General features: G+C 39.1%; 2 protein-coding genes across 2 annotated transcripts; both read left to right on the plus strand.

Annotated features, from left to right (window-relative positions):
- The first annotated feature begins 1221 nt into the window (after positions 1 to 1221).
- LOC116188582 (lysine--tRNA ligase, cytoplasmic-like) lies at positions 1222 to 6139 on the plus strand. The gene is given in 18 exon segments (XM_031518029.1): positions 1222 to 1378; positions 1381 to 1427; positions 1545 to 1617; positions 1979 to 2038; positions 2136 to 2301; positions 2406 to 2499; positions 2633 to 2718; positions 2897 to 3015; positions 3102 to 3164; positions 3587 to 3712; positions 3836 to 4118; positions 4224 to 4320; positions 4420 to 4576; positions 4781 to 4924; positions 5053 to 5121; positions 5214 to 5357; positions 5479 to 5533; positions 5788 to 6139. Coding segments are annotated over 18 exon segments (1851 nt in total). The 5' UTR covers positions 1222 to 1330; the 3' UTR covers positions 5808 to 6139.
- A 4053-nt stretch (positions 6140 to 10192) lies between these two features.
- LOC116188583 (lysine--tRNA ligase, cytoplasmic-like) lies at positions 10193 to 14261 on the plus strand. Its single transcript, XM_031518030.1, has 16 exons — positions 10193 to 10456; positions 10569 to 10734; positions 10825 to 10918; positions 11055 to 11140; positions 11244 to 11362; positions 11451 to 11513; positions 11763 to 11888; positions 12022 to 12304; positions 12415 to 12511; positions 12613 to 12769; positions 12914 to 13057; positions 13171 to 13239; positions 13325 to 13468; positions 13538 to 13592; positions 13666 to 13798; positions 13869 to 14261. The coding sequence occupies exons 1-15, from the start codon at positions 10430 to 10432 to the stop codon at positions 13689 to 13691; spliced, it is 1656 nt and encodes a 551-aa protein (XP_031373890.1). The 5' UTR covers positions 10193 to 10429; the 3' UTR covers positions 13692 to 13798; positions 13869 to 14261.
- The last annotated feature ends 216 nt before the right edge of the window (positions 14262 to 14477 follow it).

The raw sequence follows: 14477 nt of genomic DNA on the forward strand, positions 1-14477 counted from the left end.
ACGACGCGGTAGCTGACTCTGCATTTGGTGTACTCAACGTTGATGTGAAACCTTCAAATATCATTTTCAATGTCAAAAATTAGTAATCTAAAAATTTAGGGGAAAAAATGAAATTCAAGAAAAGGAATTACGGCTAGCCGTTGGTGAACCTACTCGGGGGATGAAGGTCGCTAGTGTTTTTTTTCCTTTTCTTTTTTCTTTAAATTTTCAGTCCTTAAAAAATCATCATGTGTATGATTAACAACCAATTGGGACGTATTTTACGGCATGATATCCATGTAGCAGCTCCGTAATAGTCGGTTGGGAAATTGACCATAAGTGTCTCATCTAACAAATGTTGAAGATTAATTTTTGCAAAGTGAAATTTTTTACGATTTACCATGGCTATAGTTATCCCTTAAGAATATACATTTTTGCAAGATTTGTTTAAAAAAAGCAAGATTTACGTTGGATTTCAAATCGGGCCAAAATCGACCAGATTTAATCAGAATTCAATTCATTTGAAACTAACCACCGTAATTTTAAATTTTAAAATTCTTCACAGATACACTTCAATTCATTTTAGGTTAATTTTTTAATTTTCCAAAGAACATAATTCTTTTACCAGGGAATTTACTAAATCGAATTGAAATGAAATGAATTGACACAGTTTCTTATGAGAATTGATTCCAAAGGGGGTTAAGGGAAAAAGCCACTTCTAATCTCGAATCATTAGCTACATTTTCGTTTTCGTCCTACGCCTTTTTTCTTGTTAGATCTTGTCCTCAATGTTGCTCATTTTGTTCACTTTCATCCCACTGTTTAATTTTCCATCAAAACTAACGGATTTTGAATTTTCTATAGTAAAATTAATTTTCAAAAAAAAAAAGAGATTGATCGACAAAGCCAGTGGCCACTGTCCCTCCCCCGACTTTGTTGGCCTCCTCTGAGGTGGCTGGAAATCTTGGAGGAGGGGTGGCCACCGCCGCCAGTGATTGCCTCCTCCCTCCTTTCTTTTCTTTCCGACTGTGTCGATCAATCTTTCTTTTTTTTCGAAAATTAATTTTTCTGCAGAAAATTCAAAATCCTTTAGTTTCGACGGAAAATTAGGCAGTAGGACGAAAGTGAAAAAAATGAGGAATGTTTAGGACAAAATCGAACAAGGAAAAAGGCTTAGGATGAAAACGAAAAGCAGCTAAAGGTTGAGGCCGCTTTTGCCCTTTCCTAAGCCGAAACCCTACCATTAGAGCTCATTCATACGCGCAGACTCTCCGAGGAATCAGTTCTCCATCTTCTTCTCCACCGTCATCGACCCCGTCCTTTCTCTTTGCTTTTCGCACCAGCCGGAACCATGGAGGGCGGCTCCGCAGACGACGCGGCGAAGGCAATCGCGGAATGTCGGTGGACAGCGGCGATGCTTCCGCCGCTTCAGAGACACTGAGCAAAAAGTAAGTACCCTCCTTCGCAGCATTTGCTTCACTGAGCTCCCGCTGCAGTTGCTCCGGTTCTGTCATAATCGTTTTCGTCTTTCTGTTTCGAGTCTCATGCTCTGTGAGTTCTCGCAGTGCACTGAAGAAGCAGTTGAAGAATCAAAAGAAGGAAGAGGAAAGAAGACTCAAGGAGGAGAAGGCTAAGCAGGTTTTGTCCCGGTCTTTTTTGGATGCCAAATTCCAAATTTCAATGTCAATTTCAGCTTCAGTTAATTAAAATTATACGGTTTAGTCATTGATGATTAGAGATGTGAGGCTAATCATACTGACAGTAGTATATGCATTTGATGGATCGAAAATGAAGGTATTAATAGCGTGAATTGGTTGTTGAGTGTCGGCATTTGGCTCGGTAGGATGAACACGGCTGTTAATTCTTCATTCATCATGGTTTTGTATCTGCTGGGAATGCTATTAAAATTGTACTCTAATTAGCATTATGCATGGATTATCCTTGGGAAGCTTACACGCACTGTTTCGAGATGCTTTGCTGATTGTTCTGTATTTCCCAGGTTCCTTCCAAGGCTAGTCAAAAAGCTGCAGCAGCTGAGGATGATGATATGGATCCAACAGTATGTCTCAGTTCTTATTATTGCTTCTTTATTTTTTCTAGCTGAAGTTGTTATCCCAGTTTTAAAATTGAATCCTCTTATGATGTTTCTGTTGCAGCAATACTTTGAGAACAGGCTGAAATATCTTGAAGCCCAGAAGGCAGATGGAAAGAATCCGTATCCCCACAAATTCGGGGTCCAAATGTCTATCCTCGAGTACATCGAGAAGTATGGAAGCTTAAATAACGGAGACCACCTTGAGGATGTCTCGGTGTCTCTTGCTGGTAACTGATTTGGGGATGTCACGGTGTCTGTCCTTCGATATTTGTACATTATCCCACTCTGATGTAATTCTTGTCACCTAATATGTTCTGTTTATTTATGCAAGGGAGGATTATGAGCAAGAGATCTTCCTCTTCGAAGTTGTTCTTTTATGATATGCATGAGGGCGGTGCTAAATTGCAAGTCATGGCTGATGCGAGGTGCTTATCACGTTGGATTATTCTCATCTCAGCCTTTAATAAATTGCAGTGTGATCTTTCTAATGTGTCGATAATTTTGTGCAACTCTATTTTTGTTAATCCTTTCGTTTCTTGTCAATTGTTTTTGTTGCAGTAAATCGGGCATGGAAGAAGCAGAATTTTCCAAGTTTCACTCTAGCGTGAAGCGTGGTGATGTTGTTGGTGTCACTGGCTTCCCAGGTTTAAATTCTACTGTTTTATTTATTTATTTATTTTGATCTTTTACATTCCATATGTTGCATATTTATTTATGTGGTGCTGAGGTTTATGCAGAGAAGAACTTTAAAAAATTTACGAACTGTTGTCTTCGATGGTAATCTCATGCATTTGTTATTGTGCTTCTCTCAATTGTTTCCAGGAAAAACCAAAAGAGGAGAGCTGAGCATATTTCCAACATCATTCATAGTTTTGTCGCATTGCCTTCACATGATGCCAAGGCAGAAAGCTGGTCCTGGATCTGATAATGCAAATGTGAAGGTTAACAAGTATATTTAATTATTTTATAAGACTATGCAGCCACGCTTTACAGAGTATAATCACTTTTTTTTTGTCTTACATCGCAGAAAATTGATTCATGGCTGCCAGGAAGACCACGGAATCCTGAAGCATATATTTTAAAAGATCAGGTACTTCACAAAAATGATCTCTACATATTTGCATATCCTTAGCTAGACTACTTGTCAATAGCTCTGTGTTTTAATCTATAAGGATTCTTTTATAAGTAACTGGATTTAATTGATTATTAGTTATTCTGTAAGCTATTTTTAGTTCTGGTTTGACAGTGAAAGGTTATTTTGATGTTATGAGAACAAATACTCTTTGAGTTCCTGTGCTTAATACTGAGAATCCTCTGTGATTATATAGATCTGAATTCTGGCCTTTAAATCCAGAATCTAATGGTCATGTAATTGAGTGTTAATACTTTCCTATTCCTTTGCTGGAATCTTAAGAACTTGGTAGCTGTTTCCTCTTAGTGTAGGCAGTATTTTATTTTCCCCATTTGTTGGTTCATATCAGTCAGTAAGGTAATTTTTCCACGCACTGGCAGGAAACTCGATATCGTCAACGTTATTTGGATTTGATGCTCAATACAGAGGTTCGGCAAATCTTTAAGACCAGAGCCAAGATTGTATCCTATATGCGGGGATTTCTTGATAATCTTGATTTCTTGGAGGTTGGTGAATGACTCATCGCTTCATATTATACCTTTGTTTTAGTTTACCTTTTTTGCCCTAAAACATATGTTGAAATGGATGTTTTGTAGCTCTTCTTGTGTAGTGATATCTATTATTTGCAGGTCGAAACACCAATGATGAATATGATTGCTGGTGGGGCCACTGCACGGCCATTTGTGACTCACCACAATGAATTGAACATGAGGCTATATATGCGGATAGCGCCTGAACTCTACCTGAAGGAGCTGGTGGTTGGTGGACTTGATCGTGTTTATGAAATAGGAAAGCAATTCAGGAACGAGGGAATTGATTTGACTCACAATCCGGAGTTCACCACGTGTGAATTCTACATGGCCTTCGCAGACTACAATGATTTGATGAGCCTCACTGAGAGAATGCTCAGTGGTAAGGTTTTAATTTGATCGATTCATATATCCTTCTGTATTCTGATCATGTTATTCTGCCCAAAGCATGACTTATATTCTCAATATTCCTTTTTAAATTGAAAAGGGATGGTTATGGAACTCACTGGCGGCTATAAGATCAAGTATCACACAAACGGACTTGACAAGGATCCTATTGAGATCGACTTCACTCCCCCTTTTAGGTGGGTCAACCTTCATTTTGCTCTTTATGGGAATTTCAATTTTATATGCCTAGAGCTATCTTGATGCACTTAGTATCTGATGTTTTCATTTTACCCCAGGAGGATAGACATGGTAGAGGAATTGGAGAAGGTTGCAGGCCTCAGTATACCAAGGGATTTCTCTAGTGAGGAAGCTAATAAATACTTATTGGAAGCTTGTGCAAAGTTCGATGTTAAGTGCCCTCCTCCTCAGACAACTGCTAGGTTGTTGGATAAAGTAAGCTCTCATGGTTTTTGTTTTTATTTTATGTGATTTAGCCTTTTTCTCTATATAGTCACCAGTCCATATATAATCTGTTGAGGCAATTCAAGTTCTATTGGAAGGTAGTATTTTTCACTTACCTACAATGACGGGGTTAGTTTAAGTCTCTTTGCACCTGTTTGAGTTTAGAGTATTTACATGTTCTGTGGGTGATTGCAGCTTGTTGGCCACTTCTTAGAAGAAACTTGTGTCAACCCTACGTTCATCATAAACCATCCAGAGATAATGAGTCCTTTGGCAAAATGGCACCGGTCGAAACCAGGACTGACAGAGCGCTTTGAGTTGTTCATCAACAAGCATGAAGTATGCTCCTCTGAAGCATGATTCTTTCCCTCTCCCCACCCCCACAAAACCATTCTGTTTCCATTCCTAAGTCAAATTCTAATTCCTATTCCATTGTACCAATCTAACAACTTCTCTTCACCTCCCAGCTTTGCAATGCCTATACCGAACTGAATGACCCTGTAGTACAACGCCAGAGATTTGCAGACCAGCTGAAGGTATTGCCATCATTATATGTGTCTCTCTCGTCTCTCTTAGTGGGAATCCATGAGCTAGAAAATGATTCTTTATCGCCTTTTCGAGTTTTCAGGATCGGCAATCAGGGGATGACGAAGCCATGGCTTTGGATGAGACATTCTGCACAGCTCTAGAATATGGGCTGCCTCCCACAGGAGGATGGGGCTTGGGAATTGACCGGTTGGCTATGCTGTTGACGGACTCCCAGAACATTAAGGTCCTGCCCTCTCTCTCTCTCTCACACACACACACACACGCACCCCCACAGAGATGCATTTTAAATATCTTCCTACAATCTCTTACTGTGTTTGCTTATTGTTTCTGCATTTTCTGTGCAGGAAGTACTTCTGTTTCCTGCTATGAAGCCACAGGATGAACCACCGTCTGCTAAAGGTATCTTAATTCGGTTTCACTAGTTCTGTTTGTTTTGTCTATAAAAATTTGAGTTCTTTCGACTGAACTTGGCCATGTCTAGAAACTATCATTTTCCAAGGAGCAGGCTAACCTGCGAACAATAATTGAATGTTGCCTAAGAGATTGATTCTCTTGTGACAATCAAATCGGACTGCTCATGCGAAGCTGTTCAAAAGGCAGATTGCTTAACTGCTCATGAGTTTGACTAATTCGATTTCTCCAATATGCTGCAGGGCCAACTGCTGCAACATAGATGCATTTTCGTGACTGGAAGAATTGAGGGACCACTGCTTGAATTTTGACCCGTCACATGCTTGAACTTGGTGGATGCCTTCACATCGCAGCAGCTCCTGATTCCTCCCAACACTAAAGCTGCTGTGAAGTCGAAATAGTTATTGCGCTGCCTTGAGGTGATTTAAGTGGGGCTATTGACCTTCGAATTTTTTGACATTTGATGGAAATGTGTCATCTCTATATTCAATTATACAAAAAGCTAGTGTTTCCTTTTGCTATAAACCAACTTGGGTTGTAAAAGAGTAAATTTCAATCATCCCATCGTTTTGTGATATGGTTCCATTTCAAATAGCTTATGGGCGACGGATCGTACTATTTGGTGAACTTTTGTTTTGAAGGTCTTACCGAGCCCTTGTCCTCGTATAGGACCTAATGGAACCTGATCCACCGATACAAAAGAGGAACATGCCGTCTTCAGCGAGACGATGAAAAATAGAAAGTGAGTTTCCGGCCCTACAAAATCGATTCCCTTTGACATATGGCCTTCTTACCTTTTCACTTTTCAAGATGTTGAGTGTCTAGGTTTCAATTATCGATCGATTGGCACGATTGTCTCTCTTTTTACTTGTTGAAAATCTCTCTCTTCTTTTTTTGGCCTTTTAATAAACCCAAAAATGTTGGATTTCCTTTGCTTCTGGTGGTTGATGGTCAATGGAACGTTCAGCACGGGTGTTTAGCCTTTTCCTGCTTCGACATACTTTCATAGGGCAATAATTGATTTGATTCTTCCATGAGCAGACTTCGACTAATCTCCCTAGCAAGTGAATCAACAAGTTGATCAAGTAATGCAAAGCGAATGACAAAGATAATCATTCACTTATAAATGATTACCCTTTACCCATTAGTCTTTAAGTCTTACGTGTGACGAGAAGTTTAGCCGGCCAGTTATATGTTTTAATATTGAGCACGCACCTATAATGTGATTTCTCTTTGACTGGACTGCTTTTATAGTTTGGGATTGAATATTAGATCGGGTCCGACGGACGGGACTGTCGAGGATTATTGGAGGCCTAACCTTGTCACCTGACCGTATACTGTGCAAATATCTGTTGGATTGAAAGAGCAAATTTTGCCTGTCCCAACTTAGAAAGTGAACATCGAGTTGTACAAATGCATTACCCCTCAAATCCATTTAAAGCCCATCCAGCTGCTCCTCTCTCCCATAATAACCCAAAGAAATAAAGCCCTAATAAATGGCTACAATGCAAGAACTCCCTCTAAATCGTTATGGGGTTGATTCCCATCTTGTAAAATCCCAAGATGAGCCTATAAGTGATTGTGCCCATCTCCAACTCAAAAACTCGAGCTGATAGGTTGTGGGAACTCGATAGATTGTGGTACTCAATCACTTATAAACTCGTTGATTTCTGTTTAATTTTTCCGTGTCAGACAATATGTCTCAACACCCGCCCTCACGTGGCAAAGTTAGCTTTGATGCTTCACCTACACGTGCCATGTAGACTTGAACACCCGCCCTTAATAACTGACTACGAGCTGAGACTGGACTTCCGCACTCGGGATTTAACCACGATGTGAACTTCTTCTTGCACCTCGGGCTAGAGGAGGGGGGATAATAATTGATGATGAGGCCACACTTGAGTCGGATTAAAATGAGGCGCAATTTGACTATCTCGAAATTAGACTTGGCGTGGTGTGAGTCTACATGAGCGCACAGAAGCATAACCCGCTCTGATACCATGTAAAATTCAATTGAGCCTATAAGCGATTGATCCCATCTCAAACCTCAAAGTTCGAGTTGATAGATTATGGTACTCACTTATAAACTCGTTGATTTATGTTAAATTTTTCCGTGCGAACAATATGTCTCAACACTTAATTTTCCGTGTGGGACAACATGTTTTAACACATTTCATTCGTTTCTAAACTGTCTGAGACTAATTTTCATTAGAGTATCGACTTGATATTGATCACGAAATTCTTTGCGTGACTTTTAAATCCCTGCATTGGATGTAAGTAAAGCCCACCGGCAAGGACCTCAATTTGCCATTAAATTAAATCCTGGATATCAGTTCCCGATTTTATTATAAAATTTTCGTGCCGAGAAGGGCTCAAGTCTTTCAAGAACTCAATTATGGGAGCAAAAGTGCTCCAAGGACAAACACACGAGTACAAGAATGGCACTTAGTGCACATAAAGAGAGTGGGAGGGACTGGGTAAAAAAAGCACACATCAAATGAATTTTTTCCCATGTGATGATATGATTTGTTTGTTTCCTCTCCAAGCCTTCAATAATTAATCTTTTTGGTCCCCTTTTTTCCTCACGGTGTTGGGCGAATTCCCGACAATTAAATTATTAGCAATATACATTCGAGTTAACCATTGGTTCTAAGCCATCTCTGGCGATAAATCAACAATTCGAAGTGCTTTTCTTGCATATTCTTACTAAAACAGCTTTTATATATAGGTGTAGTGGAAATATGAAAGTGAAAATGTATATTTGCATGACTCAACAAATTATGAAATTTCTATCGGCGCAGAAAATTAAAATTAATTTTTCTGAGAATTCACATAAATTCTCACGTATCGAATGCCGCCTAATTCTTTTCTCTGACTTCTCATAAGCTCTCGTTCTCCAATTAAATTAAGGGATTTTCTTTCTTTTCTTTTTCCATTTGATTTGTTCTAATATTATAAATTTATATAATGGTAGATTAAGGTGAGAGGTAGTCGACAAAGCAATGCAAAAGCTTCTCAGTCACGAGTAGCCACACAAAGAAGTCAATAGTGGAAATGTAAGAGGGAGAGAGAGAGAATGGTCTAATGAGTTTGTCTATTCGTGGGCAGCCACAAATTAATTTCGTATGTGTCCAATTTTCTTATTCTACTCTTGAATTTCCCTTTCGCGCGCCTAAACGAGAGGAAGAAGGCAAAAGAGCTTTTTTTTTTTATTTAAATAAAAACTAATCTTCAAAGGTGTTCATGTGGCGCAAGGTAGGCTACAGAAGCAGACTTTGACAAGGAGGAATAAATGCTAATATTTATCAAGACCAAAGGATAAAATTATGAAGGCAGTACTCGTCCTTTCGAATCTCATGTTTTTAAAGTACTTCCTCCCACGCACTTTGAATGGCTTCCTTAGGAACCTGCGTTTCCCCGGAACCCTCCGATGACAGGGACAACTTTAGTTCCGGGTATCAATGTTATTCCTTGAATTCACTCCCATGCATGACGTACGTAGGATGAGATCGAACGGTTTGTTATAGCTAGCAAGAATCTCTACCAAGGGTGCACTCCGCTGACTTTCGTTATGACTCTGACATAGATCAATCTACAGAGACAAACTCAATGAATTGCCCTGATAGAGCTCAAATGATCTGTAATGAACCACACCGTGTAGGAGGTGAACTGTCATCGAAACAAGCAAGGAGACTGGGTTCAGAAAATAAAAACTACCACAAATTTTACAGAAATTCGAAGCCTATTGGAAATACCTTGTGATTAGGACCCGATTCAATATCCAAATAGGATTAGTCCCTCGGAAAATAAGCTGAGAATAATCGTGCTCTAACCAAAACATAGACGTATTCTGAAATTGAGCAATTTGGATAGGGAATAGGATAACAAATATTGTCCCCTCTCTGTATATAAGATTCCATCCTTAGTAGCAATCACCAAGGAAGGGGGGATTCATTGTGTCTTGTCAGAATGTCTTATACAAAAGCACTCATCTAAGGCCTTTTCACTCACTTATAAGTAAGAATGAAGTTTAACCAAATATGAGGCTAAGATGTACATCTACCAAATATCAATATGAGCCAAAAAGAAACTTCAACCGAGTAACTTTTCACGAACAAACTAATTATGTTGAGATTTATTATGGACAAAACTATCATCTCGCATGCATATCAAGCAATTCCAATGCTAATTGCCGGTCATTTCGTTATCCCTCACAATGCTTCACGGGTCTATCGTCTAGTAATGTTAATTAAATTCTAGAAAATGGAGTGGTATATAGTTACAATTGCAGGAATTAAGAACAATATAGTACAGACATATGCTAAACAGATTCACTTCTGTAAATTGGTTGGTCTTTTTTTCTTAACAAATTCACATTAATTAGGTCCAGCGCCTGCTCTAATGGACCTATATACACAAACTCAATGCCTGAGTTCAACTAAGTTACGCATGCGTAGGAGTGGCGCCCAAGCAATTTTTGATCTAGAAGACGTGATATATAAATACAAACTCACACATACGTATGAGTGGCGCCCAAGCAATTTTTAACAAAATATTTTAACAAAAGCCAGCCCGACGAATCCAAATTCCAAAAGCCAACATACAACATCGACAAGGAAGTTGAACATATGAGAAAAGGTAGTCAAGTTTACAATATATAATATAACGAAATGATGATATAGAGTATATATAATATTAAGGCGGCTATCAGCTTGTAAGAGATCAAGAATGAGACTGTCGTTCTGGTCAAAACATCTGCTCCCTCCCCAGCTTTTCACTTATTCCCTGACTGAAAGTCTTGATTTGAAGCTCTCTTTTGTCCATTGACTGATTGTTCGTCCCCAGAAGATCTAAATTTGTCAGTGCTGGGACTCGGAAAACAAGATGTTTTCTGACAACATGGATCCAACGGTATGTGTCTGTTCTTATTATTGCTTCTTTCAGATTGGGATCGACTGGTTCTAACTGGAATATTCACCCCGGTTTTAATGAATGAAATTCTCTTACGATGTTTCCATTGCAGCAATACTTTGAGAACAGGGTGAAACATCTTGAAGCCCAGAAGGCAGATGGAAAGAATCCATATCCCCACAAATTCGAGGTTCAAATGTCTATCCTCGAGTACATTGAGAAGTATGGAAGCTTAAATAATGGAGACCACCTCCAGGATGTGACAGTGTCTCTTGCTGGTAATTAATGTGTTTGCTCTTTGATATTTGTATATTATCCCACTTTGGCACGATTCATATCATCTAATCTATAATGTTTATCGATGCAAGGGCGGATTATGAGCAAGAGATCTTCCTCTTCTATGTTGGTCTTTTATGATATGCATGGTGGTGGTGCTAAATTGCAAGTTATGGCCGATGCAAGGTGCTTATCGCATTGGACTAATTATTCTCATTTCAGCCTTTAAGAAGCTGCAAAATTGTTCTCCCTATTTCCTCGACAATCAATCCAACTGTATTTTTCTTAATCCTTTTGTTTCTGGTCGATTGTTTTGTTGTAGTAAATCGGGCATGGAAGAAGCAGAATTTTCCAAGTTTCATTCTAGTGTGAAGCGCGGTGATATTGTTGGTGTCACTGGCTTCCCAGGTCTAAATTCTACTATTTTACGTTTTACCATCGTTGCATCTTCCCAGGTCTCAGATTGTAATCTCTTGTATTTGTTTTTGCGCTTCTCTTGTTATATTTCCAGGAAAAACTAAAAGAGGAGAGCTGAGCATATTTCCAACATCATTCACAGTCTTGTCTCATTGCCTTCACATGTTGCCAAGGCAGAAAGCTGCTGGCTCTGCATCTGATAATAATGCAAATGTGAAAGTTAACAAGTACATTATATTATTTTATAAGAAATCAATGCAACCATACTTTACAGAATGTAATTACTTTTTTTCCACTGCAGAAGATTGAGTCATGGCTCGTAGGAAGACCACGGAATCCTGAAGCATACATTTTGAAAGATCAGGTACGTCACAAAAACGATCTCTACATGTTTGCATATCTTTTAACTACAAATCCTGTCAACAGCTGTGTTTTTAGTCTATACGGACGCTTTTACAAGTAATTGGATTTAGATTATCATTATTTATAAAACAGTTTTTGAGTTTGATTGAGAATCCTCTGACGTTAAATAGTTTTTAGTTCTGGCATTTAATATTCAGAATCTGATTGTCATCTAACTAGTGTTGCACATTTCTTTTCCATACACTGGCAGGAAACTCGATATCGTCAACGCTATTTGGACTTGATGCTCAATTCAGAGGTTCAGCAAATCTTTAAGACCAGAGCAAGGATTGTATCATATATCCGGAAATTTCTTGACAATCTTGATTTCTTAGAGGTTGGTGAATGAATGACTCGTCGCATCATATATGTACCTTTTTGTTTCAGTTTACCCTTTTTGCCCTTTAGAACAATTGCAGCAATGGTTCTTTTGTAGCTCTTGTTGTGTAGTTGACATTTTCTCTTTGCAGGTTGAAACACCAATGATGAATGTGATTGCTGGTGGGGCCGCCGCACGGCCATTTGTGACTCACCACAACGAGCTGAACATGAGGCTGTTTATGCGGATAGCGCCTGAACTCTACCTGAAGGAGCTGGTGGTTGGTGGACTCGATCGGGTTTATGAAATAGGAAAGACATTCAGGAATGAGGGAATTGATTTGACTCATAATCCTGAGTTCACCACATGTGAGTTCTACATGGCCTTTGCAGACTACGATGATTTGATGAGCCTCACTGAGGAAATGCTGAGCGGTAAGGTTTTTGATTTGATCAATTCATATATTTCTCTGTAGGTATTGTGATCGTGTTATTCTGCCTGAAACATGCCTTGTATTCTCAATTTCCTTCTTAAATTTGAAAAGGGATGGTTATGGAACTCACTGGTGGCTATAAGATCAAGTATCACGCAAACGGGCTAAATAACGATCCCATTGAGATCAACTTCACTCCTCCTTTCAGGTCGGTCGTCTTTCCGTTGCTGTATATAGGAATTTCATTTTTATTTTGCCTAGAGCTAAAATTCATTCAGTTGGTATCTGATTTTTTTCAATTTTTCACAGGAGAATAGACATGGTAGAGGAATTAGAGAAGATTGCAGGCCTCAATATCTCAAGGGATTTCTCCAGCGATGAAGCTAACAAGTACTTGGTAGAAACCTGTGCGAAGTTCGACGTTAAGTGCCCTCCGCCTCAGACAACTGCTCGCTTGTTGGATAAAGTAAGCTGTCATGATTTTTTTATAAGTTCAAGTGATTTCTGCCCTTTTCTCCGACTGAAGGAATCACGACTTGTGCTATAAAAGTTTCTTCTACGTGTTTTCGGTTTAGAGTGTATTTACATGTTCTTTGTGGGTCAATTGCAGCTTGTAGGCCACTTCCTAGAAGAAACTTGTGTTAACCCAACGTTCATCATAAACCATCCCGAGATAATGAGTCCTCTGGCAAAGTGGCACCGGTTGAAACCAAGCCTGACTGAGCGCTTCGAATTGGTCGTCAACAAGCATGAAGTATATGTGCTCATCCCAAGCTTGATATCTTTCTTCATTCTGTTTCATTTGAAATCAAGTTTCAAATCCTAATCCAATCTACATATCCAAATCACTTCTCTTATGCTGTTCAGCTCTGCGATGCCTATACTGAACTGAATGATCCCGTGGTTCAACGCCAGAGATTTGCTGACCAATTGAAGGTACTGCCGTCATTTTATAAGTCTCTCTTAATGGGACTCCATTGGAGCTAGCAAATGATTCTTTCTCCCCTTTGTGAGTCTTCAGGATCGGCAATCAGGCGATGACGAAGCCATGGCTTTGGATGAAACATTCTGCACGGCTCTGGAATATGGGCTGCCTCCCACGGGAGGGTGGGGCATGGGAGTCGACCGGTTGACTATGCTATTGACCGATTCACAGAACATTAAGGTACCGAAACACAACTAAAATTTCTTTCTGCAATCTCTTACTGTGTTCATATCTGCATTGCCTGTGCAGGAAGTACTTCTCTTTCCAGCTATGAAGCCGCAGGACGAACCACCGTCTGCTAAAGGTACCCCCAATTCGGTTCCACAAGTTCTGCTTGTTTTGTGTTTAAAAAAGTGAGAAGTTCTTTCTGTCGACAGAAAACGTGGCCAGGTCTAGAAACTAACATTTTCCGAGGAACGGGGCCAACCTGCGAACGATATTTGCAGAAGAATGTTGCCTATAGTGATTGATTCTCTTGTGACAGTCAAATCTAACCGCTCCTCATGCGAAGTTAGTCATACAGCTGCACTGCTCAACTGCTTATGATTCTGACTAATTCGGTTTTTCTAACACACTGCAGGGCCAACTACTGCAGCATAGACACATTTTGGTGACTGGAAGAATTCGTGGTCCAATGCTCGAAATTTGATGGATAACAGGCTCGAACTAAGTGGATGGCTTCACATCGAGGCGGCTCCTGTTTCCTCCTACTGTAAAGCCGCTGTGAAGTGATTTTAGCGGGGCTATTGACTGTCGAAATTTTTTGACATTTGATGAAAATGTCGACGTCTCCATATGATCACTTATGCTTATACGAAAAGTTATGAGATGTAGTGTTTCTTTGTTTGTTACTTTAATTTCATTGAAACTAGATGAATACTCGCGCGCTGTGCAGGCGCCCCTATCAATTAAATGATATAAAGATTAAATACATTAATTTAAGATATTCTTCATATGAATATCGAATTAATTATGTAATAATATGCGATTATAAATTTTTTTGGTTGCTATATAAATAATAAAATCTAACTCTACATTTGGATCTAAATGTTTTAAATGCATACTTATTTTTATTTAAATTTAAATGGTATAATACATATTTTATAATTTATAAATATGATGTAATGAAAAGGAAATAAGAATTGCTATCCCAGAAAGAAAAAAAGTGTAGTATTGTATTGCCACTCAT

The sequence above is a fragment of the Punica granatum genome, chromosome 8, assembly GCF_007655135.1.
Source record: "Punica granatum isolate Tunisia-2019 chromosome 8, ASM765513v2, whole genome shotgun sequence".
NCBI lineage: Eukaryota > Viridiplantae > Streptophyta > Magnoliopsida > Myrtales > Lythraceae > Punica > Punica granatum.